At 43.2% G+C, this 26357-nt stretch overlaps 1 protein-coding gene across 2 annotated transcripts in view; it reads right to left on the reverse strand.

The window, feature by feature from the left end:
- GLS (glutaminase) overlaps positions 1-8488 on the reverse strand; it is a 60537-nt gene extending 52049 nt beyond the window's left edge. Inside the window, exons 1-2 of one of the 2 annotated variants that reach the window (XM_058840627.1) lie at positions 8090-8487; positions 311-407 (exon numbers count right to left, since the gene is read on the reverse strand). In XM_058840627.1, the coding sequence (XP_058696610.1) occupies positions 311-407; positions 8090-8433 (441 nt within the window). In that variant the 5' untranslated portion in view covers positions 8434-8487. Of the gene's footprint in view, positions 1-310; positions 408-8089 lie in introns of both variants that reach the window. The other variant, XM_058840628.1, reaches the window with a different exon arrangement.
- Positions 8489-26357: the final 17869 nt, after the last annotated feature.

The following is a 26357-nucleotide window of genomic DNA, read 5'->3' on the forward strand; positions in this document are numbered from 1 at the left end:
TTAATATTATTTGAAATCCAGTGGTCCAACTACATTTCACACAAGCACAAATACTACCGAGCCATGCCATAGGCACAGCTGCTTTCAGGCATACTCTTTTGCACATCAAAGAAGTGAATAACAACATTAATACACTCATTCTCCTACTTAACTACAGAAGCAGCACTGGGGGGGAAAACAATAGTTACATTCCTTCTTGAAGCTAAACATGTACAACAGAAATTCTCTGCTTTGCATTCTTGCATTCAGAATGTTAAAATAACCTTGCAGTAGTTAGCTTTCATATAGTACTTTGGAACAGTAAACTTACAGTTATGAATTTATGAACTGGTATTTTTTCTTGTCCTTCTGCAATAGTATAGAAAAGTAGATCTTCTAAGCTGGGAAGGAGACCTTGTTTTATTTTACTGGAAAACAGAAAAAAAAGCATAAATTATTTTAGTGCCTATTTTTATTTATACACATTTTTGCATTATTCTCAGAGAAACACATTTTCACTACTACCACTAATTTCAAAGAACGTTTTCATCAGTGAACACAAAGCTTAGTTAGACTTTAAGCAGAAAAAAAATGGTAATATTACAAGTAGCATACATAGATTTTATAGTAGCAAACATTCTTAACTGCAACTCAGTCATATTTTTACTGTCATGCATTTACTGCTAAGATTATATTTAGATTTTTTTGGGAGCAGATTAATCACATATCCCTCTTTTTGATGTTACCAAGGATAGGTATGTCACCTGCAGAGATAAATTATTTGTAAGATTCCAGGATGTAAATGTCTCATAATGAAGCCGTAAAGCATACTGACCCAACTGCTCTACAGGCAAGAGAAGGAGATGATAAATGTGTAATATTTTTTTCAAAACAGTCCTGTTTTCAGGACTCCACAGAGGACTCCTAAAGCCCTTATCCTTCTAGAAGCTTATGTAAGCCCCATCAGTTACCATGAAACAAGCAAAGCCATCTGCAGCATAATAGGGCACCTGAAGCAGAAGGAGTGACTGTCACACCTACTTAGCTAAGTAAACCCAGTGTAGATGCACCTTTAATGGTCACTGTGCTTATCAGTGTAAACACACCGGCTCTCCAAGGATCCCAGGCGTTATCTATTTCACTCCCAGATATGCTTACACCTATGCCTGCGGTTTTTCCTTACCTGCATCTCCATTTTATGTGAAATCTGAAGGAAACCTACCAAAATAAGCACTCAGATTCCTTCTAAGACAGAAGGCTGTAGCACTGACAGCTTTCCCTCAAAGCCTTTGGAAGTTTACAAATTTAACCTATAAAAAGTGTAAAAATATTCCTTGATATTCCTCCAAAGCACCCTGCAGCAGGGCAGGAGCCCAAGTCTTTACACTTGCCCTGTAAGCGGTGCCCACTACACTTCAAACTGAGATGGACAACAACAGCAAAGGGATTCTGATTCTTTGGTCCCCTGAAGTGCCCAGGTTTGTTTCCAGACAAAAAAGCCAGTGTTCTGATGTTTGACAAAAAATACATAAAACCAAAGAAAAAAAAAAAATGTAGATAGTAACTAAAATGTAGAGTATGCCATCTTATATTATTTTAGCCATCAATTTTAAAGGTCTCTCTTATAATCTATTAATAGTGGCAATACTTAGTTACTATACACTAATAAACTATTGCCTGAAACTAGACTGCTCAGTTGCAATTTATGTATTTTTATACATTTATGCGTGTGTTTACAAAAAGCAGGTTCAAATTCTAGTCACTGAAGTTTTCAAGAGATTAGTAATTCTCTGAATAACAGCTCAGGGTTATAACTGCAAAAATAAAATTCTACAGCTAAGCACAGACCCTAGATAGGCCAATGCAATCTTACTGACGTTTAATCCTCTCCTCTCCCAATACTTACACAAGTCAGATTTATGATTATTTTTAATAAAAATCTGATTATATCCAAATGCCCTTATAAGTTTTAGACAACCTCTAGATTGCCCTTGCCTCCCTCCTTTCCTCATAACTAGCTGTGAAAACCAGTAGTAAAAAATATCACCTCTCATTTTCCAATTTAAAACACTGTACTTACACACTAAGAACAGAAGACAGCTTTGTAAGCCAACAGAACTTTCCTTGTCTCACAGTCTAGATTTTTTTTTTTTTTATCTAAATTATGCTGGCTGACTAACGCACAGACAGGCAGGCAATTCAACCAAGACAAACGCTTGCAACTACCTCAAGCAAATTACTGAACAGCCCTTTTTCTAAAGAAAATTCAGGTCTTCCAGGCAGCATGCTTCACTTTCAATCCTTTGGGGACAGTATATCCAGTCAAGCCAACAAAACCAGAACTACCAACACAGCGGCTAAAGCTTCACCCTGCATCTGCATCCTCATTCTGAAAGGAACTAATTTTAAAAGTTATACTAAGTTACATGTTCTACATCCCTATATCTCCATCATTTACATAAAGCATTCAACTGAGCTCCCCAAAATGTCAAGATTTCATGTTTTAAGGAATGTCTCTTCTACAGGAGTCATTCCTGTACTGCTGAAGGTCTGGCAGAGGGAACTTGCCTATTTCACTTTGGCAAAACTCGCCAGCAAACACACTGAGAAATCTTAACTGATAACCTATTTAATTACACATTTCTGAGCAATTACTCATAATTTTACAGCTGTTCCAAGTACAGAATTTCTGTCTGGAAAGGTGAAGAAAAATACTTCAGCCATTTAACCAAGATTTTACCTGCCTCTTCATAAGATTTTAATCTATTAAAGAGATGTGCACCTTTCACAGCACAAAATCTCTCAACATGGTTTTTGTATCTTTCACATCTGCTGTTGTTCAATATTGGGTCACTCAGCCTAATTAAACAATGGAGCTGCACAGATGACCAAAGCAAAGAGGATGACTTTCAATATATTTACAGAAAATTGCTCTTTGTCAAATAGTCCATCTTTTGGTAAGGTTTATCAGCTAAATAGGGGTGAAAAGGCTTGCTCTGCAGTTTATCAGACCAGTGATGTCAGTAACTAATGTTTGCTTAACCTAAAAGATGTACTTTCGCACTGTGAACACATTTAGCAAGGTAATTCAGTTCCACACATGTAAAAAGCTGTTTTTCAGGTCAGGGAACTTGCAATTGTCACAGTCAAATTAAGTGGAAATTCTAGTTTACCTGATTTCATGAATTATGACTTTTGATACTTACTTGCCTTCTTTGAAAAAATAAGTAAGTACCAGACTATTAAACAACTAGACTTCTTTGGTAGTATACTAATATGTGGACTACAATACTGGTGGACTGTTTTTTAAATACAAAGGAAAAAACAACATAGAAATTCCAAGCACAAGCACTTTGCAGTCCTTCCTTCAGCTCTTCCTTTTGTATCAGTACAATGCCTACACCAGATTCTGGGGAGGACATCATTTTAACAAATGCTGAATTTTTAGAGCAGAAACAAGACTAAATTTCAAATAATGTGGAAGATTCTTACTCTGTACTTCAGGATAGAACTGCCAAAATGCAGAACAAGATTTACAGAACAAATGATAGGTGACAAGTCTGGGGCATGGGCCACTATCCAGAGAAACCTGGACAAACTCAAGAAGCTTGTCCAGGTGTGAACCTCATGAAGGTCAGCAAGGTAAAGTGCAGGGTTCTACACCTGGGCCATGGTAACTCCTGAAATCAACATAGCCTGGGGGAAGAACAGATCAAGAGCAGCCCTGCTGAGAAGGACTTGTGGGTGCTGGTGGAGGAGTGGCTGGACATGATCCAGGCATGGGCACTCAGAGCCGAACGTGTCCTGGGCTGCATCCAGAGCAGGGTGGGTAGCAGGTCAAGGGAGGGGATTTTCCCCTTCACTCTGCTCTGGTGAGACTCCACACAGAGGTGGGCCACACATTCAGCTCTGGGGCCCTCAGCACAGGAATGACACTGGCCCATTGGAGCAGTTCTGGAAGAAGCCACCAAGATGGTCAGAGGGATGAGTACCTCCACATATGAGGCTCAAGGAACTAGGGTTGCTCATCGTGGAGGAGAGGAGGGTCCTGAGAGACCTCACTCAAGCCTTTCAGTACCTACAATGAGTCTATAAAAAAGATGGGGACAGGCATTTTAGCAGGGTCTGTCGCAACAGGATGAGGCATAATGGCTTACCACTAAAAGAAGGCAGCTTTATATTAGATATAATGAAGAAATTTTATGGTGAGGGTGGTGAAATGCTGGAACAGGCTGTCCAGAGAGATGGTAAATGCCCCATCCCTAGAAACATTCAAGGTCAGATTGCATGAGGCTCTCAGCAGCCTGATCTGGTTGAATATGTCCCTGCTCATTGCAGAAGGGTTTGGACTAAATGGCATTTAAATGGTCTCTTCCAATCCAAACTATTCTGAGATTCCATAAAAGCTGCAAGTCACAGTCAGTAGCCACTCTATCTAAGATAGGCACCTTGAAGAACTTGTCACCGTACTACAGATGTTGTGTATCTTGATTGTATCTCCAACATTTGTCAAGTCACTAAGTTACTACTCTCTGTCCACTCCTATAGTGAGATACTGGTTCCATAACAGGTGGGTAGCTACTTACCCAACAACTACCAAGAACAAACTACATATTTATAAACTAAGACCAAAGGTAGACATGTTTAGTAGCTAATGAAGTGGTTATGGCAAAACAAAAAACTCTAGCTTCAAAACCTTGGCCTGTACAGAAGTTATGAAAGGTCTAATAAAAGTGCACTTCTGTTTCTTGCATCTCTATGTATTGTAACCACACTCCATCAAAAGTATCCGCAAAATTAAACACTGTCTGGTTACCAAATACTCCTCTGTAAACTGGCCTGCAAAAGCAAATTCGTTTTTAAAAGTATCTCCAGAATTCATCTCTGTACTTAAAAAAGCACTTTACCACTCCCTTGTCATTAAAAAACAAAAACACTTCCTTTAACCATTTTGTGATGTTCTACATACTAGTGTCCAGCACTATTGTAATTCAGCTGTAAAAAGTGAGCAATTTAGCTTTCCAAAGTTAGGGTCACTCACGTTTTGCTCCTCCCTCTCACCTCAAACAAGGGCTTTTTAATTTAGAAATAGCTTCTACTAAGATAAACTGTTTCAACCCTTTATTGTCAGCACAAGATGCAAGATGAACTCTTAAAATGAAAGTAAAAGCAAGCGAAGAACAGTTATATTGAAAGTAGGTGTAAAGCGTATTAAATATTATACACGCCTATAACTGAGGAGTGTATTAGGCTACTGTGTTTTACTAACTAAGGCATGAGCACAGATATTACTGTGTTCTAATCCACAGTTCCTATTAATTAAATTTACTGGTCTGTGACCACTCTAAGTTTAAGCTCAATTATTTTTCCTCTCCAAAATACATTAACTTTCAGTCGCATACACAGTGTGAAAGTTGGATAGCAAGGATAAGGAGGTGGTGGAAGATGTTATGGAAAAAATGCACCAGGGGATCTGGTTATGCAATGGGATACTAGTTATTTCATCAGCCACAGACCTCATCATTTATTCTCACTATGAGGATTTAAACTGCTCTAAATTTCTGTATAGTCTTTGCACAGAACATTTTAGGCTTTTACTTGCAACTCCTACTCTGCATGCAAGGATTGTGAGAGAAGCAAATAAACAGGAAAACCTTACTGCTGTCATTTGACATCATGGGTTATTTCAGTATCCCAGAACCATAATCTTATAACCAAATAGAAAAAAAAACCACTGAAAAAAAAAACTGAGCCAAGTTGTCAGTGCAGTTCAGACACCTGTCTTTTGAAGAACCTCACTTTTCCTCTTGACCCTGTACTCTGTCTTAATATAGCAATGATTTCCACATGGAATGTACCATTTACAAATGCCTGAAGGAAGATTTTCATAGTTCTGCCTTAAGAAAAGTAAGAATGAAAGTATCCAGCAACCTGACTAATGTGCCACCAGGAATTCCTGCACAACCTGAAATGAAAAGTTTCTAGCTTTTTCTGTGTTTGTAACTATATGCTAGATGTTTTATAGAATTTTTCCCTGTTCATTTTGCAGTAAGACTCAAAGAACTAACATCTGACTTTCAAATACATCCTTTTGTCAAAAGCCAAAAATTATTTAAAGTGTTTAACTGGTTCATAATTACATAGCTTTACCACACATGTTAGAAATTAAAGAATTTCCCTAATTGATCCTAGCTGTAGGAAACTAATAACAGCTCTGTTTAAGAAAATATTACCTCTTCAATAAATCACCTTTGCAATATCCTCAAAAACCTGTCACAGCTGGCATGCTAGTTTTCTCCAAAGTTTTTAATGTCTGTATTTCTGCTTGAAAACAGAAGTGCAGTCTTTATAAACCACACTTATTCAAGCCACAGAAGAATATTTTTTTGTTCCAAAACATTGTACATAGAGTTAATTCAAAGAAGAGACTTCATATTTGCTGAATGGCATAAATTTAAAAATAATACCCGTACAATTGTGTATTATACTGTATACAGTTACATAACCTGACATGCATGCATTTTTTAAGACATCTGACAGCGGAAGTAACTGGTGATGCCTTTAAAGTAGGCTATACCCCACTGAACCAGGCTGAGCATCTGAGAGGAAAAGGCAGAGAAGAGCAAGGCCACAGCCTCTCTCCCCACCTGCTATATTGAAGTTCATGCTAAAAAAACACCCACAAACCACAACTCAAAAGCAGAACTATTAACAAGCTAAGGGCTGAAGCCTTCCTGACTGGCCTTGTGGAATCTTTTCCAGACTTCTTAGCACTAGACTAACAGAGACTTTGTTCAGTGTGAAAACAAGGTACTCCTTTCTCAGCCCTGTTTCTTCTGTCATTTGCTCTTTTCATCTAGGTAATAAGCATAGCAAAGCCTGGGAAAGCAGCTTGGGTTTAATTTTAATTATGCCACCCCACAATCAGCGAACAGGGTGCCTACAGCAGTGCCACAGGGCACATTTCAAACACTCACAAAGGAGAAGTCTTCATGGGGCTTGAAGTCAGGCTGACAAACTTCTTGTAAAAGGTTATCTGAGATTCTAAATGTACCCATGTTCAAACAGCCAATGCAGACTGTCAGACAGGGGGTAGTAGGAAATGAACACTCAAGACTTGCATAATGCTGAGGACTAACAGAAAAGACTGTTCTGCCAATCCATTTACCCCACCACTATACCCTACCCCTGGTAACCAGTACTAGTCTTTACCATGTACAAAATCTGGAACTGATACACCTGTCTCAGCTCAATTTTTTTTTTTTTGAGGAGCATTTCAGGTTCTGAATGAAGGAATATTAACTTCATAAAAATATACAGCCTTATCATTCTACTACACGCACGCACCTTTGTCACTAAGGGACAAATAAAGACCTCCTGGCACAGGCACACATCCTGCAGCACCTATAAACATCTGTCCTCACCACATACGAATGGCAGTATCTGTCCCTGGCTGCACCCGATCACAGAATTGTTAGGGCTGGAAGGGATCTCTGGAGATCACCCAGCCCACTGCCCCTGACAAGGCTGGGTCACCCTAGGGCAGCTTACACAGGAACGCATCCAGGTGGATACCGGCGCGGAGAAGACAGTGCTGCTAAACTTCCAAGGCAGCACTACGCACCATGCACATCGCCTTTAATAATTAATGCAAGATGACACAGCTTTCGCTTCTCTTGAAAAATATTTTTAGCCGAGGGGAAGTGCTACCAAAGCCACCCAACCGGCACGCTGCCTGTCCCGGGCCTCCCCACGGACGGCACACAGGCGGGAGGGACCCCCGGGCCGGGGGAAACCCGAGGCACTGCCTGGGCTCCACGCGGCGGGGAGCGGAGCCCCGAGTGGGGCACACGCCCCCCGCCACGCGTGTGCGCTTCCCTCCCGCTCCGAGCCACCGGCCGCGACCCACGGGACCCGCCGGCAGCCGGGCCCGCACCACCCGGAGAGCGGCCGGGATGGACCCCGGCACGCCCGGGACCCCCGCACCTGCCGGGGAAGCGCCCGCCCGGCCCGGCCCCTTCCGCAGGCACCACGCGTGCGAGGGGGAGGCGGCGCTCACACATGGCGCCTCCGCATCATCCCCCGCACCCGCCGCCCCCTCCACACTCACTTCTCCCCGCCGCCGCCTACGGCCACCTCCTTGCCGCCGCCGCCGTGGTTATTGTTGTGGCCGCTATCGGCGGGGGGCTCGCCGGGACTCGGCGATGGCGCCTGCGCCCCCTTCCCCGGCTCCTCCAAGGCTCCCTCAGAGCGGGTGCACAGACTTCGCGCTGACGGCAGCGCCGCCGGGCCGCGACGGGCGGCGGGCGGGCTGGCGCCGAGGGCGGCGAACGGCGGGGGAAGGCGCCTGGTCGCGGCGGCGGGTCCCGGGACCGGGGCCCCGCCGCCGGCCGCCCCCGGTGGGCCGAGCAGCAGCAGCTCCCGCAGCAGCGCCGACCGCCACAGCCGCATCATCCTGCGCCACCGCGCCGACTGCCCGCCGCGCCGCCCGGCCGCGCCTCTCGCGCCGCGCCGCACCCGCCCCTCGCCGCGCGCCATTGGCCGAGCACGCCTAAATGTCAGGCGCGTGGCGCGCCCATTGGCCGACGGGGACGTCACTCAGGGCCGCTGCCACGCCCCCGGCGCGGGCCGAGTCTCCCCGCGGGGCCGCTGGTGTCGCGCGCGGCCGGCGGGGCGGGAGCAGCAGCGCCCCAAGCGGGCGCACCCGGAGCGCTGAGGGGGGCCCCGGGGCGCCGCCTCCCTCCCTCATTCCTTTCCTCCCTCCTTCCTTCCCTCCCTCCCTCCTTCCCTCCCTCCCTCCTTCCCTCCCTCCCTCCTTCCCTCCCTCGCTCTGCGACGTGTAAAGGCGTTGGGAGCGGGCTGGGCTGCGGCAGTGTCGGGTTCAGGTTGCCATGGATATGGCCATTTTTTAAACTGTATGTTTTTTGATTACGAAGTACACCGCCTCTGCCGTGCCGGCAGGATCACAGAATATGCTGAGTTGGAAGGGACCCACATGGATCACTGAATCCAGCTCCTGGCCCTGCACAGGACACACCAAGAACCTCACCCTGTGGCTGAGAGCCTTGTCCGAACACTTCTGAACTCTTTGTCAGGCTGGTGCTGTGACCACTTCCTTGGCCAGGCTGTTCCATCCTCTGGGCAAAAAACATTCTCCTAATATCCAAGCTAAACCTCTGCTGACAAAGCTTCAGGCCGTTCCCTCAGTCCCGTCAGTGGTCACCACAGAGAAGAGAGAAGGATGCGCAGGGCCTGTGTCCGTCACCCACCAGGCACCCAGGAAAGCGCTCAGGGAAGAGGAGCCTGTCGGAAATACCCTCAGCAGGAATGGTTGTTCCCACATTCTTTGGGTCAAACGCTTCTAGAAAGGAGCAGAGCTACTAAGGGGTTTCCATGTGCTTTCAATAAAAGGGTAACTGCTTTGTTCATTGCCAAAACTTATGGTGGAAGCTGTAAGTCTTGGTCAAATGTCCGAAGGTTTTGGGTTTTAAGAAAAATAAATAAAACAAACACAAACCCACAAAAATCAACTGCCTGGATGCCTAGGTGAACTGGGTGCGGCCATTCCTGATGTTCACATCGTCAAACATTAAATCAAAGTGTGGAAATCTTGGTGCTGCTCAGCTACAGGTCCTAGTTTGGGAACCACCGACCCATGGTTGTGAAGTCCTAAAGGCAAAAGTGTAGCAGAGTAGCAGAAAATAACTGCAGGGCTTCAGTACAAGGTGTAAATGTCACTCTTTATATACACTTCAGCTTCTGTCACAGCTGTCAGGATATAGCATTTTGGAACTCACAGATTTTGCAGTTACGTGGTGAAACTTTGCTCACATCACCAACTGCTAAATTTGTCCTAGATGAGTACAAATCTATATTAGCAAATTGTATCCATTATGGGTTACAGTAGAAGAGTAGATTTCTTTAATTCTACTTTCTCAGTAATGCCAGCTTTTTAATTATTCTTAGTCTTCTTAGTTTAGGAATCTTAATTTTAAGAGCAAAAATGTAAATACTTGTGGAGCTATGAGTTTATAACTGCTAAATTTCCTTGTGAACAATTTCCCCATGCATTGAGGTTTATTTCATCTGATATGTTTGGCAGAGGTGGGGGATGAAAAACTGCAATTCTGAGTTAAAATGATCTTGCTACACACTTTATTGGAAGTGTTTTACTCTGAAGATACTGATATTTCGTGTTCCACCACCCCCCAGACTGAAAGTTTCAGCTGACTAGGCATAATAAATTGCTCTTAAAGATCCCCATAAAACAGAGATGGTTCTGTTACCTGTTTCTCGTGCACTCTGAGATAACTACAAATAGCCATGGAGAATAGTCTTGCCTTGTGCTTCTACTTACCCGACAGCACAAATACCCACAAGAGTTCCCTATGTTAATAAATTGTCACAACTGCCATGAGGGTTTTTGGAAGAAAATATAAAGATAGCTGATAATCTATGCCTATAAGATGAGCCTCCAGACACCAATGGTTTTTCTTCCCACTGATCAAGGAAACTTGAAATACCAGTGTGGGATGTGTAATCCTGCGCTGCTGTAACTTCACATACAAAAATGCAAAGTACCTGCAGTTCTCACGTACTTATTACATTACCTATTATATTTCCTGGAACTAATTTTGGATTTCCATTTGCTAAGTCCTTTTTGGCAAGCCAATACTGGGCCTTTTATCCTGCCACCCAATAATAATATTTCTCATTTTAAAAATTCTGTTATGTAAAATACTCTAAAGATAGAAATCTCTCAAGCACCTTTTCCATTCTTTCTACAGAGTGAGCGCTGTCTCTTCCAGAATGTGCATTTGGTCACTAATCGAACACACAGTTCTGCAGACACTACAAGATTCTGAATTTTAGTACCAAGGTGATTTGCCAGTGTGACAGCTGCACTCCTTTCTAAGCCAGCTGTTTAGCCACAACCTGGTGCAGAAATGCGTTTCATTCATCTCTTATGCTGTAGGGGGAAAAGAAGTGGAAGAATGAAAAATGTAATGATCTGGATCTTTCCTTTTGGTACTCTGGTTTCTGTTCAGAACATTGTAGATAAGGTAGTGGAAATGAAAAAAAAAAAAAAAAGCTACTACATTCACAAAAATATTTTCCTCTCAAAACAGTACCCCATGATACTTGACTCTACAGGAACTCTTTAATTTTACTCACTTCCTTTTTTTTTTTTTTTTTTTTTTTTTACTTTGTACACTATTGCCTTATTCCTTTATTTAACCTTTTAGCATTGCCTTCACATTAGTACATTAGTTGTCTCCCACTGCAGTTATTCTTCATTAAAGCTTTTCTTAAAACTCACCAAAAGAAATTGATCCTCATCTTCTCTCCCTGGAAATTCCCCTGTCTGTGTTTTAGCTCGTGAGGGCAGAAAATGCAAGTTGCTCTATGTGTGGGACTACAAATACAGAGCTTGGGAACAATGCAAAATGATAAATATAGTTTCTGATCCAGAAAGTTCAAGGGCAATAGTGACTCATTCGCTATTCTGAGAAGTTTTGCTGCATAATTCAGGCCATCACTCCTTGCTCCTACTATGACTAAGCCTGAGACGTTTCACCCACTGATTCTCTCCCCTCCTCCCTCTGGCACAGGTATAACAGAGAGTCATAATCTAAAGACAGATTTTTTTTTTTTATTTTTTTTTTTACAATTTAAAATAAGCCATAAAAAATGTAGTAAAAATAGCATCAAACCTACCACAATTTCCTTAGCAAAAACATTATACATGAAACCTGTTAAACTGACACTGATTTTTGTATTGATCCAGATGTTAGACTGGGCTTTCCCATATCCCAGTGAAACCCCCTTTAAACTTCTCCTTTGAACAGAGTGATATTACTCGTCTCTTTGGAAAGAGAAGACATGCCATCTGCTCTACCATTCTGTGTTTCACACAGTATCCCAAGAGAAACAGAAAATTACAAAATGGTTTCCACACAGAGCAAAGAAATTTGAAATTAAAATTCCCCATTGCTTTTATTTTGAGTTGGTTACACAACCAGCAGGAACCATAAGCCAATTATTCTCTTTTTAATTTCCACAACTATACATGTTCTTTTGTAAGACAAAAATTATTTGAATTTAAGACAGCAAGGTTCTTCAGGAAAGAAAAAAAAAGGATCTTATAAATAGGCATTATTTTTTAAGTATTTCCTTTAAGCTGTATTGTAGCAAAATATTCCTAGTATAGCTCTCTAAAAATAATCCATATTTCAGAGGTTTTCCTTTCTAAAAGGGGCATAGCAGCATTAATCTCCTAGGAGAAAGGGCTCTGAAAAGCAGGTGGAAAGAGGTCTTCCCAGTTCAAGCACATACACTGATAACAGCTTTCAGGAAGGTTAAATCCTCCCATCAGATCAGCAGGCAGATCTCAGATAAGCAGCAGAAATTAAGGATTATCTTGACTACGACATGAACTGTTTACTTTGCTATTTTAAATGGTTATGTTGGCTCCATTGCATTTGTTGCAGGGTAATGCTTTCCAAAAGAGAACAAAGGACCACAGACAACTATTATCTATTCAAGTATTTCTACCCATTCTAGCAGCAGTTCCTAAGAACACTCTTTTCTTTTGTGAGGCCAACTTGCTGCAACCTTTGGGCAACATTTTTATACTGATTCAAGGGAAAGGTGCTCAGTCACAAGAAACATTCCCTGCTGGATTGTTCAGAGGATACAGAACAGCTTCCTCTGATCATAGGAGCATAAGCAGTAAAGAGTTACTATTTAATCTAAGAAAATGAGTGTTCAAATGTTTGGGCATCATAGCTCAGAAATCCAACAAGGAGGAAAACATTCAGAGGATTTATTTAACTGGAAAGTAATGGTTGAGGAAGTGGCCTCAAGTGAGAAGCAATAAAAATAAAATAAAAAATGCCCTCCCTGCATAGCACATTGATGAGTCAATAGCTCTGTTCATATCACTCACATTCCAGGCAAACAGAGGCAGTGAGGAATTAATTCAAGGAGATGAATATTTGGAGGATTTTCTGAGACTGACATGAGAAAAGACTACAAGGGCCTAGGACATTCCTAGCATGGTTGACAGCGTATGATGTGTTCTAGCATATATTATAAGAGCAAGCAAATCGCAGTAAGTAGAGTTTTTGAGGATGACCTGCAAAGACTGTCACAATTTTTTCCTACTATTCTATTTGTCAACCTGCTTCCTTTCATCTTATCTTGGGTGTGAGACAGCACCATCGTTCCTCATGCTCATTATCAGTCATAGCATTTTTCAGATGTAAAATTCTTCACACGTCAGAGCATCACCTTCAGAAGCTAACAAAGAAGCATTCCTTGCTGCATCCAGCACACTGCATCAAAGAAGCATTCCTTGCTGCATCCAGCACACTGCATGTTATTTGCACTACAATATACCTAAATCATATTGTTACATACCCCATGCCTTTCACCCACAATCACATTTAATGCTTAATTCTGATGACATCTCTTAAACTGCAGTCTTGATATTACAGGAGGCCAGGGAGCGGGAGCAAATTTGCATCTTCTGTTTGTGTTCCCAGTCCTCAAATATTAGCCTTGGTAACCTTGTGCAAGCAAAAAGAAACGAGTGACAACATCATCCAACTGGCCCATCACATGCCTGAGATGAGCATGCATGAGGGAGTTCAGGGGAACCCCTGGATTCATGTCTCACTGCTCTTCAGAACAGACATGGAAAATTGCTGCCAGTATTTGGTGGAGGTTGGAGCACTTGGGGTGACCACAAGCTGGCTTGTCATGTACAAAGCTCCACAGCACTGGACAGTCACTGGCTGACCATTAACACCTTAGTTATTAGGCCCCTAAAGGGCCCTAAGGAAAGATGGGGAGGAATTTTTGGCAAGGGAATGCAGCACGAGGGAAATGGACAAACTGACAGAGAGCAGGTTTAGATTAAATATTAGGAAGAAATTCATCATTCGTGAGGCTGCTGAGGCCCTGGCACAGGTTGCCAGAGAAGCTGTGGCTGCTACAACCCTGAAAGTGTTCAAGGCCAAGATGGAGAGAGCTTGGAATAACCTGGTCTAGTGAAACATGGCCCCCTCCATAGAAGGGGTTTGGAATGAGGTGAACTTTAAATTTTCCAACCCAAACCCATCCCATGATCTGCCTGTACCACCTCAGCTCTGAAGTGATGAAGCAGCCAGTGTGTGCTGCATCCTCCCCTTGTCCTAAGCTGGTTGTTTTCAGCTCTGAATTTCAGCCCATTAAAAAGATGGAGAGAAGCAAGCTTTCAGGCCAAAGCATAAAAGCACATCCCATTAAATTGTCTCATGAAGGAAAAGCCCCGGTTTTACCCTTTCACAAATACCTGTGTCCATGTAGAAGCTTAAGCTCGACAAAACATCCAGTCTTAAGAGGAGGGTTCCCATCTACTGAGAAACAAAACAAAACAAGGTAAAATGAAGCAAGTAAAACAAGCAGCCACACTGGAAACTGTCTCATAAGTGGTAGTCCAAATAGTTTAAAAATCTTCCAATTCCAGAAGGCTGCTCTGGAGTACATAGAAACCACTCCAGGTACAGGGTATAATGCCAGCATCAACAAAATCCCACTACCTCTGAAATGGCAAACTAATCAGCAAAACCATATGCTTTTTTCTGCCCTGGTATTTTTGGCACCTCTTATTTCTGTTGCTGCACTGAGGAAAGAGGAATGTACACTTCAGGTGATTGAGTCCTCAGCGTCCTTTTGCAACTGCGGTGAGTTGCCAGTCTCTTTCCAAGCTGCAAGAGTGTTTAAAACCTCTGTTTACTTAAAAACAAAAGGTCCCATAAAATCTAATGAGAAAACAGACAAATTTTTTAGCTCTTGAAGGATGTAACCTTGAAAGACTTCCCTCCTTCCCCCCACATCTCTCTTTAGAAACATGTAACTTTCCTAGGGAGGTGAAAGGGAGAAAGACCAGCAGCACTTCCAGTGGCACATGGTGTACCATCACACTCCAAGGGTATTTAATGTTTATCCAAGGACTTTTGAACAGTTCCACAACAGTAGGCCAGGGGACTGAAGATCTACAAAACTGAATTCCAAGATCTAAAAACTAGAGGGATCAAGGTTGCAAAATAGCCTGGATTAAGTACATGTTTTTGCTAATAACTAGCCAGCTGCTTAAACATGTGCATGTTCATCTTAACTTCCAAGAATAAAAACATTCAAAAGTCTTGTATGGTATTTTTGGTGCATTTGAAACACTTGCGGAAGCCAAAGATTTGTGCTTTGGTAACATTAACTTCTGTCACAGAACTTCTTCACATCATCTTTAACTGCTTCATAGTGCTCCATCTTTTCAGGCAGGGCTTGAAACAACTCTTGCTGAAGGCAGGAGCTGATGGGAAAATATACAAGACAAGAAACTCTACCTTTTAAACAGTATATTTAGCCCTCAGCATAGTCTTCATTGCAGTATTAGACCAAATTATTTTGGCTTTTACCTCATCTGACTGGGTTGTGATGTGGAAATTGATGTGTTTCTAATGTTACATGAACTCTGGTGGCAACATCATTCATTCCCACGCACATGCCATGGCTTTTGCTTCCCTCACAGTTGTCCTGAGACAGCTATTGAACTGGGTCGTGCTGTAAAACAGAAGTGAAACAAGCTGGGTTACAAATTGACAGGTCATCATTCTCCGCTTTGAGAAAGAGGAATTTCACATAATAAGGCTGTGCAACATGTCTTGAGGTGCTTTGAATTAACATGCTGTAGAAGGGCTCAAAGGAAGAGCGGTTGCCAAGAAATGCTGATAATTTGTTTCTCTCTGTATACTTGGCCTTGTACTACAGGAAAGAGATGTTGTTAGATAACAGACTTCACAGCCTTCCTGTCACAGGCAGTTTCTAAACTATGACCATGTGCTTTGATATTTGGAATATTTAGAAAAAGTTTCATCTGGTTCCTTGATCAACAAACAGAGTTTTGGCCAATTAGCAAAGGTTTGGCCAATACCCCTATAATAAGGCATAAAGCCAAACCAGTTGCATATCTGAATAATGTGACTATATTAATTTTAGGAAATATAAATTCTGGAGTTACTAGAATATATCTTATTCTGCCATATACTTGCACAGAAAGTAACCTTGTAGTACACCACACTAATCACCCAAGACATCATGGGCCTAATTTGAGAACAAATCTAATAGGCCCTACTGTGGCCCGTTCAATAGGAATTTTTGTTTTGTCTTCAGGCTGTTTGCTATATGTGCTGTGTTTGACTAAAGTCTCATTGGATACTTGAGGATTGGCTCTGCTGAAACAGAGAACAGTGGCATAGTTGAGTAACCCAGCTGTGGTTGGGAGGATATTTTCAGCTCAATATACTTTAAGACAACCAATAAAAAATGAACTATATTGAGTATTTTGGGCCAGAAGGCATGTAGAACAGATGCATGTAATAATTGACGTATTTATGGTTAGGAAAACATTCTCCAGACACCTTTCTGCTTCCTCCCCAGCTTTGACTTACTGTATCATGACTGCAGCAGTTACAAACTCTCAAGATAGGAAGACACGTGCCCTATGTTTAATCAAGAAGTTACATTTGTTTAATTTCTTGCACTTTCATTGTGTGTATTTTCATGTAATTCTTTTATCCAATTTACCTCAACTTGTATATTTCTGCAAGTTTTTTCTTCTGGTTATCTACCTTTTAAGTTGTATTTCTGTCTTTTGATTGATATATTCTATCAGGGGAAGCATAATCTAAAAGGAAAAAAAATAGCCTAAATAGTGACTCATTTTGTTCTGCTTTGCCTGTTAGTTACATTGTTTGATATGTCAACATGTTTTCTTAACAGTAAAGGTGAAATTCAAAGTTGAAAAAGCACAAGCAGTAGACTGCATTGCCTTTTTGCACAGAAGTATGATTGAAGAGAAAGGTAACTGCTTAGCAGGGCTTATGAACCTGCCTTGGTGTAAAGCCAAATAAATTCCACCCTTTGAAATAAGAAGTAATTCTTAAACTACCAGTAGTTGTTAATGATTGCTAGAACTGGAACAAATCAATCAAACCACATGCTAGTGAGTAATAATCTTCTAGAAACATCCTGAATATAGTTTATACCCTTTATTTAACAGATAAGAGGGAAAAGGTTAATTTACATCTCAGTACCAATTTGAGTAACAAGAACCATTAACTTATGAAGGTAATGAGCTGAAACATCCACCAGCTCAGTCCAATGACCCTGTACTTCAGGACAAACAGAAGGATCTGTATGATGGAATGCTGCTGATCAGTTCCTGAGGATTGGCCAGGCTCTGGATGCCTGGCACACCCCACCTGAATGTCTTTCAGTCTGGCTCAGGATGAGTGCCTGTATGAAAAAGAAAACTGTGAGGAACAGTGCTCTTCCCACATTGTAGTTCTGAAAAAAGGTTGGTAGCCTTTTTTTGTATCCTCAAATAGATTGCACAGGATTGGCTCCAAAACTGCCAAATAAACATTACAAGGAGGAGAAAAAGGAAGAGCACCTTTAATAGCATTACAGCTGTGCTTTTCTGCCAGCTTATTTCTGTCTCTTGCATACTTCTCATGTCTAGGCCACATTTAATGGCACATTGAGACCTCCATCTTAGAAACTGGAAGAATGTCACATGCATGAGATGAAGGCAGAAGCAGTACAGTCACCAGGTGGCTGTCACACAGACAGACAGTCACAGACCAATTTTGAAGCAGAGTACTGCTGAAACTCCATGTTGGGAATGCTGAGCTCCAAAGAGAGCAGCAGCAGAGCAGACTGGCTTCAGCCTGCCCATAGCAGGACAGAGCTGGTTTGGCCATACTTCTGCTACCTCCTGGTCTTCTCAGTTCAAGGGCATGAGTAAGAGGCAGCTGTGCCATGAAGTTACAGGTGTAACCTTTGAGTGCCTATTTCAGAGTTCATGTAGAAAGTCAGCTGTGTCTTCCAGCTAGAACTTGAACTGCTTAACCTTCAGCCCTCAGAGGCTTTCAGATCAGAGGTGAAAGTGGATGGAGAAGACTATTCCCAAAAGGTCTGGCAGTCTTACACATTACCTCAAAGCAGAGTAGGCAGAAGAATGTCAGGGCACTCTTTTTGGAGCAGAAAGGGATCTCCTGGGAACAGTCAGTCCACTGGGTTACGCCTGTCTGTGTGCAAAGGCCATGCCATGGCCCAAGAGAGAGGTCATTTATATAAATGCCTTCCTCACAGGTGTCACAAGGCTGTCCACTGAAGGCACTAACAGCTCAGTGCTTGAAATGCTTTAAAATTGGGCTCCATGAGAATAAAATTATTCTTAACTGCTTCACTTTTCCTTCCTAAAGAATTACACTTTTTTAACCCTATAATAATAAGATTACATGAAGAGAAAAGCGATGGGGAATGATGCTACAGGTAATCATGAGGTAAGCATTTTTAACAAAGCTAATTAGTTTTGGGTTTATGAAAAGAAAAAAAAAATTAAAAAAAATTCTAAGATCCCTAAGTGATCCTATAGAGATTAATTATGCCACATTCCACTAAAAAAATCCAGAACTCTGAGCAGACATTGCACATGCAAGCAGACATTTAAAGAGGTGGTTTTTACTAAGAAAATAAGCTGTTTATTATCACTGTTGTGAGCCTTTTTAATTTTTTAACTCCTATTAGTGCAGCAGATTGAGCATACCTTTGCATTTTGTGAATCCTCAGCAGAATGGGCTATAGCACAGTATGTTGTAGTGGCACTGCCAATCTGTCCAGCATTTGTGTGACACAAGGCAGCACACGGGAGCAGGGCTGCTGGCACAGCCACAGCCACCTGCGCTCTGCCTGCTGCCCTGAACAGCAGGAAAAGGGGCATTTGGAGCTGGTATCATGAGCAAGTCAGAGCAGAAACTGTTTAGCAAAAAGCCAAATGCAGAGGCTGGGCATTTCTATAATTGTCCTTTAGAGATAAACCTCTTGAAATCTCTGCTCTGAGAACAAAACCAGAAAAAAAAAGAAAAAGACAAAACAACTTCTAAAAGCCTTTTCTGCCATGATGAAGTTCATCTTTGATGAGACCTGGAGGAACAGATGTTATTAAGTTCCCAGGCAAGTAAAATCTGGAAAGAAATGAGCACTATTATCCAGGAAATGGAAGTGATGGGAAGCAGCTGTGACCTGGAGCCTGCCGGCTCTGCCTGGCAAGTTCTGTGCCTGTTGCACATCCCAGCAAAGGGGAGCTTTGGTGTCCCTTTAATTCCCTTTACGCTGTCAGGGACATCCCCGTGGAGGCTGGCTGCCCCAGCCCCACCAGCATACTTGAAGATTAGTTTAGGGAAAGTGTGGATGTTGTCCTAATCCTGTGTTGAAGCCATGATAGATTGCGAGCCCTTCGTTACACAACAGGATCCCTCCTCTGACTCAGTGGAAAGGATTTCCTGGATGCCCAGGGCGGTGTGGATCAGACACAGGGAGGATATGCAAGGGAGCAGGCGTGCTGCTCAGTCAGTCACAGCACAGCCGTGACCTATCTGAGCACTTGAAATAAGAGTTGCTGGCACATCTCCACACTTCTGGGCAGCCTTCCCATGTGCAGGACTGATACACTCACTGTGAACCCACGCAGATATTCAGATATTTGTCTCTAGACCCTGGTGATTAAAACAGACACATGCAAGCTTTCTCCTCCATGTTCTCAGGAGCGCACAGCCAAAGCCTGTGTACCAGTGCTGTGTGCCCAGCTCACAAAAACATCCTCCCCAGCTGCTGCTTGAAGGGACTGCCATGATCACTTGCACCTTGCAGCCTGGCTGGCAGCCCTTGGCACTTCCAAGGAGTTGAAGATAAATGAAGCAAGGGCTTTCAGCAACCTGATAGTGCCACAACTGCACAAAGCAAGCTTTTCCTGTCCTGACAAGGGTGCGGGGTAAAAGAGGCCATAGTACCACCATATTCTTATATAAATACTTACACAAATGCAGTGTCTTCTGTCTGGAAAGCATTTGCAATAATATGGGTAGTGTGTGTAACCACTTGCATTTTTTTATATACTAAATCATCCCAGGAGCTCTTACACATGGCAAGTGGAAGAGATCTTCTTCGTTCATCTAAAGGTGAATCTTTCCCCTACCCCATGACATTCATTTCAATACTCAAGCTTTGCTAGAGGACTGAGAGTACTACCAGCAAGCATCAGCTGATTTGGGACATGCAGATGGCAGCAGCCATGGCACTGAAGAGACTGCATGACAGTAACAAAGCATGAGTTATCTTGAGGGAGCTGGCCAGTGGTCTCCAGCTGGCTCCAGGCCCCAGCTCAGAAGGTCACACAGCTGACATATCATCCTGTGAGTCACCCCCCGATACTGCCTGTGTCCAGCATAACTCATGTGGTTTGGCAGCACTGAGGGAACTTCCTCCTCCTCCTCGCTTGCTGCCCAGAGTCAATGTTGCCCTACAGAGCACACGATACAGTAAAGCCACCAAGAGACAGATGGCAACTCGACCATCTTGTTAGTCATCATCGCCTCCTTGAGTGGCAGCACCAGACAAGATTCATACCATAAATGCCACTTACAAGCTGTCTAGATGATGTATCAGCACAGCCAAAATATATCTACCTACATCAAAAACAAAGGTTTGCAGCCCAGGTCAACTAATTGACCTATATTTTTTGAAGTCTCTGCTTAAATAACAGAACGTGTTCAGATCTTAGCCAGGCTGAAACAACAAACATCTTCACAAAACACCGAGATAGATACTTGGTCTCCACAGTTCTGTGCAAAGTACTTTCCCAAGGCCCATCAGGTAATACAGGTTTCATTCAGGGTCTGCACTGCTACACCCTCTGAGTTTACTCCCTAACCAGAGACTTGACTGGCACCCTGACAGCACTAGGATATGGCAGTGTCACGCCATCAAACAGGTGCTCAGTCAAAACCACACTGTAATGTGGAAATTGCAGTCACCAGAATAAAGGCAGGTCTGAGTTCCCTGAATTTTGGCAAAACTTAAAAATGAAAAAAAACCCACATACACCAGAGGGAAGACATGGTGTTTCAGGAAAAGAAAGTGAAACCTATAAATGAAAGCACAGATGTGTGGTGAGACAAGACACCCCTGGCTTGCAAGGTATGACTCCATCCCTGCCAGGCAAGCCCTGCCAGTCATCCTGGAGGAGCATATGCCATGAATGGAAGGAAAAGTGCCTTCCTGGAGTCTGCAACAGCACCCAGCATGTAATTTGTCAATGTAATGACAATGAAAGGATTATGTTAATAGGCAGGTAGCTGTAATGAGAAAACAATGACACAGACCATGTCCTGTACATCTTTCCAGATGCAAGAAGGGATGGTGATGGTGGTTGAGCTGTCTGTTGACCGTACAGACAAGTGTTAGAGATGGGTGCTCAAACATACTGTCTTTCACAAAGAGCAGAGCAATAGCCTTACAGGTTATTTCTGTTAGGGTGAGGTGGTGTTCCTTCCACAGCATTAGGTTCTGGTGACCACCACCTTGAGAGAAGCTGGGATTTTCACATGACATACAAATCAACATTTAGCTGTCATCCTGTAGTGCTGAACAAAGCGCTGCAAACTGCCAAGGCTGCTCCAGACCCAGCAAGAGCAGAGCCTCAGATGAACCTATGAGTCAAGCAGAAATCATACTGTACGCCTGAAACAACACATCTCTGTGACTGTCCATTTCAAAAAGCTACATTGTGCATTTAGGGATAGACACCAGGTAGGGAAAAGTGGCTAGGGAAAGCACAGGTCAGAAAAAAGATGGTCAAGAATATTTCTCTAGATGCTGCAGTATTTTCAAAGGCAAAGACAAGAGTTTTAACAAAGAAGGATTTTAAACAGAAGAACTTTTACCTGTTTCCTGAACTAGACTTTAAATTTACTCATTAGCAGTTTGAATTCAGGCACAGGGATGTTTGTTTGGGGCAGGAATGTATGTTTGTTTTTTATTTCCTCAGAAGCAGGTAGCTTGCATCTGAGGGATATCAATTATTAACTCCAGCCCGAGATGAAAGTGTACAGGTTTAACTTCCCTGAGAGACAGGTACCTCCCTGTGTTTCTAGATCTGACAGGTTCTGGTGTGCCTTGCTCCCACACAGGAAGTAAAATACCAATTCACAGTGAAGTGATCCCTCTGGGAGAAAGGACCCTGAGCTAAATGCTGATTGGGATATGGGAGGGATTTATGTAATTTAAATTCAAATTTTTACAGTGCTAATAGAAAAAAATGTTGTGAAAAAGATATTTATTGTTCCTAATTATCCTTAGGCCTTAAGTTTTGGTAAAATCTGTCAAGAGTTTTTGACAAGGTGCCACGTTCCTGCACCTGCACTCAGATGATGTTTCAGACCTCTACAGAGCCACTTACATGTGTATGTAATTAATGTGGGGAAACAGCTTTGCACTTCTGAAGCTGCTCTTGAAGTGTGACTTCAGACTCCTTCACCAGATCTAACTGAGCTCTTGGGTATCAGATGTTTCTGCACAAACATGTTTTGTTTTCCATGCACAGCAGTATATACATACATATATATATATATATATATATATAATTTTTTTAATCTATTTTTACTGTTGATCCTTTAGCGAGGGGACCTGAAGCTTTCTTATCATCACCATCTTATCATCATTTACACCTAAAATCTGCCCAGTTTTACAGCTACCCATACACAGTAACAGCAGCGGATGGTTCACCTGAGCACTATCACAAGCAGGTTTTGTGTGTCACATTGCCCTCAAGGTATGTTCTAGAGCAGAACTGCTCCCACAGAAGTCATCACAGCATCCCTGACAGTCAGCACTGAACTTCCTCAGAGGAATCCCTCTCCTGCAGGGAGGATCCAAAGCAGGGGGCTGCCCAAACTCAATTCCCAAGGTGTTGGAGGTCACTGCCCTGTGTTGAGCTCTTCAGAGCTGGGCTCAGCACCAGGTGGGACCAGGTGAAGCTCTCCTGTTGGATAACAGTCCGTGCACATGCACAGCAAGCTGGTGGGGATTTCCCAATTTTGGCCCTTGTTTTCTAAAACGAGGAAGGGAAGTTCCCCACATCTGCTCGCTTGCAAATTCCATTTCTGTCTGACAGCAGACTGCAGGGCCCGCACCAGAGGCAGCACAAGCAGAGCCGGGGGCTGGAGCATTGCCACGGTGCTCTGCTTTGGGAGGCTGCTCCCGTACAAAGCAGAGCTTGTGCTCTTCCCACCAGGGCCCTGCTTCATCCTGCCCTGTTCCAGCAGGCGAGCGCTGCCCCGCAGCCGGGATGCCAAAGGCAGGGGAGTCACATGGCTGCGTGGCAGACACGAGCAGATCTATTTAAATTGATTATGCTCCAAACAAAACTGGTTCGATGTCTACTTGCATTCCGGTTTCAGGAACATTTCATAACCACTAAGCCTTTTAATTAAGAAATGTACGACCTTCGTTGCTGAGCCAGGAGTCTTTGCAAAGCATCTTTGCAAACAGCATGTGAACTCAGGAAGGGACCTGGGGCACGAGAGGAGAATCCATTGGCCCGGTTCCCTCTCTCAGAACCCTTGAGCTGCCTGGGCACATCTGCAATAGGTGAGCCTCTTACAGACCGCAGTGTGAATTATCAGCCCCAGCAATCAGAGAGGACAGCTCATGAGGACTGGTGCCTGGGGTGACAACCAGGAGCATTTTCTAAACCAGGGGGAAGAGCTCTCCCCGTCCAGCTGAAAGTGCTTTTAGTGAGAAAGTGTTTACAGCTTCCAGCTGAGAAGACAGCTAAAGTACCGGCCTGCAGCAGAGACTCCGCACAAAGGAGACTCCTGTTCAGGCAAACTTGTTGCTGTTTCTTTGGTGTGACTGCACACACCGCTCCTCCCAAGAAAGCTGGTTGCCTCCTTCACGCTGAAGTTTTGCAGAGTTATTTAAAGGAGTGTTGTTTTCCTGGCCATCCCCGCAAGCTCCGGTGTGACACATCAGCACCGCGCTGCTTTCTGGATTTCTGTCCCGAGGAGAGGCTCGCCGGAGATCTGCGCTTTCGGGCACTTCCCTTATAAGGCAAAGCTTTGGGCTCAGCTGGGTTTAGCTATTCCCTCAGTCCTTAGGGCAAAAAAAAAATAGTCCTGCACTCAGATAAGCCATTGTACCAGTGTCAAGCCAGAAAGAAGAAAACAGAATTCATCTTCTTGCTTTGCTAAATGCCAGCTGACTTCGCCCTTTGAAAAAGCCACCCCCCCACACACCCCAAACAATCAGCTCAGAGAATGTGTAATGTTTGTACCATGAGCTTTGCCCACCAACAATAGCTGCAAACTCTTCAGCACTTGTCCCTTCATCATGTGTTCATCCAGCGCTTAACTCGGCAGAGCTCTGCCACTCATCCAGGGCAGCACAGTCTTGTAAGCACTACAGAAAATAGGGAAAACCCCATCAAACAACGACTTGAGCTACAAGGAGACTGGGCTGGGCCCTGACTCATCCCTCCCAAGAGCCCTCTCACAAAGTGCACCAGAGAATCGGGAATAACAAACATGCCAGCCCAGCTAATTCCCGTTTGAGCTCTTAGCCAGAAAAAAAATGCTATTGTCTCAAATCCAGGGAGTGTAAAGCAGTTTGGAGACGACAAGCAGTTCAGTTACTGCAGTAGCAATCCTGAGAAACAGAAGAGACAAAAAATATTCAGACTGTGGTATATATACTTATACCACACTCAAGCTGGAAGCCAGGTTTAAGCCTGACCGTGTTTGTGGTTGAACTGGTAATGCTCAGATCTCAAGTCCTAAATCTTCAAAGGAGCTGCAGAGATGCAAGTTTGAACCTACTTCTTGCATGATTGTGGTGCCCTGGATAAAGATATCCTGTGTCAACCATCCTAACACATAAAGTCTTAGCAATTAACACCTCGCTGCTGTGTAAGGATTACAGATTTGCCTTATTATAAATAAGTCTTATGTTATAAAGAAAACCCATTGCTCAGGTGCCGATTCAGGCACAGATTCAATGAACTATTGAAATAAGGTGACAAGATGCTATCTTTGGCTGCCCTGTCTGCTGTGCATTATTAAGCCAGTGGGTAAGAGTATCTTTAGCTGTCAGTCTCCTCCTCCTAAGCAGGAGCAATTACTTTGGTATAGTATAAAGCAGAATTTATTATTTCTTAGTAAAGGATTAGCAGTGTTCCCATTGATTTTCCTATATGCCTGCCATGGCCCTACTTGTAGGGTCATAACTTGATTTTTAAATGCAAGTCACCCTGCTCTTAAAAGCCATTGAAAGGCATCATTGTGTGCTCCTCAGCTTGGAGATGACTCACTTTCAAAACTGAAATGCCAGCAGTTATGTGGTGGTTTCTCAAATCCCAAGAGCATTCTGTTGGAATAATGTCACTGGAAAAACTCAGTCAGCTGAAGGGAGAAGCTGAAATTTATCACCTTGCAGCTGTTGCCCAGTTTATTTGTTACCTGCCTGGTGGAACATCACCTTACCAAGTGTTTCCTCTTGGAAGGATGAGCACTTTGCAAAAACTGCACGTAACAGACTCTCCCTCTGGGACCCCACGATCCCTTCTCCTCTCCCATGGGGAGAGAGGGCCTGCCACCCTGCACTCCAGCAGCAGCACGTGAGCCCTGCTGAATGGGTGCTGAGGCATGTGCAGAGTCAATGGGGATTTACTGCTCCACCCAAAATTAATCTCATCATAATCCAAGGTATTTGTACACCAGTGTGTGGTTCGCTGTAGATAACCAGGGCTACTGTGTCACAGGAGGTTTGTCTGTCAGGCAGGGCACGTAGTGTCTACCACTGCTTTCATGGCTTATCTTACAGATCTGTTGCAGCAATCAGAATGAAGGCGGGGAGATCATAAAAGTTACCAGAGAACAACAAAAATGTTTTAGACCGGTAGGTTTGCAGTGCAAGAGGAAGAGTTGTGGTGCACTTTGTTTTGTTTACTTCCTTGAGTAGTACCACCATGCATACCACAGCGATGGCTTAATCCAAAATAACATCTTTTTTTATGTGTGAGAGGAGGAGGAGAGCTGAGAAAGGAACACTCTGTAAAAACAATGCAAACTGGATATGGAGAAACAAGGGATATTTTTGTTTCTTCTACAAAGTCATTAAGCAAAACAAAATGAAACCTAACTAAATCCAACTTGTTCTGAGCCAAGCTGCCTGTTTCCTCCTGCGCCTGCCATATCCAAGCTACTTCTCCATTTACAGCACAAGGCACAGCCCTTTCATACTGTAACAGCAAAATCAGTACAGGATTTTCACTGCATTTCACAAAGTTTGAGGAGTGGCACGTTGTCAGGTGTTGTCAGCAACAGAGGAATTTCATCATGAACAGAAAAAATTCAACATAAAAAAACCGTCAACCATAGAAAACACATCAGCCCCAGCATTTTCCTCACTCCACTGACATTAATCACTCAATGACA

Source organism: Poecile atricapillus, chromosome 5, assembly GCF_030490865.1.
Source record: "Poecile atricapillus isolate bPoeAtr1 chromosome 5, bPoeAtr1.hap1, whole genome shotgun sequence".
Lineage (NCBI taxonomy): Eukaryota > Metazoa > Chordata > Aves > Passeriformes > Paridae > Poecile > Poecile atricapillus.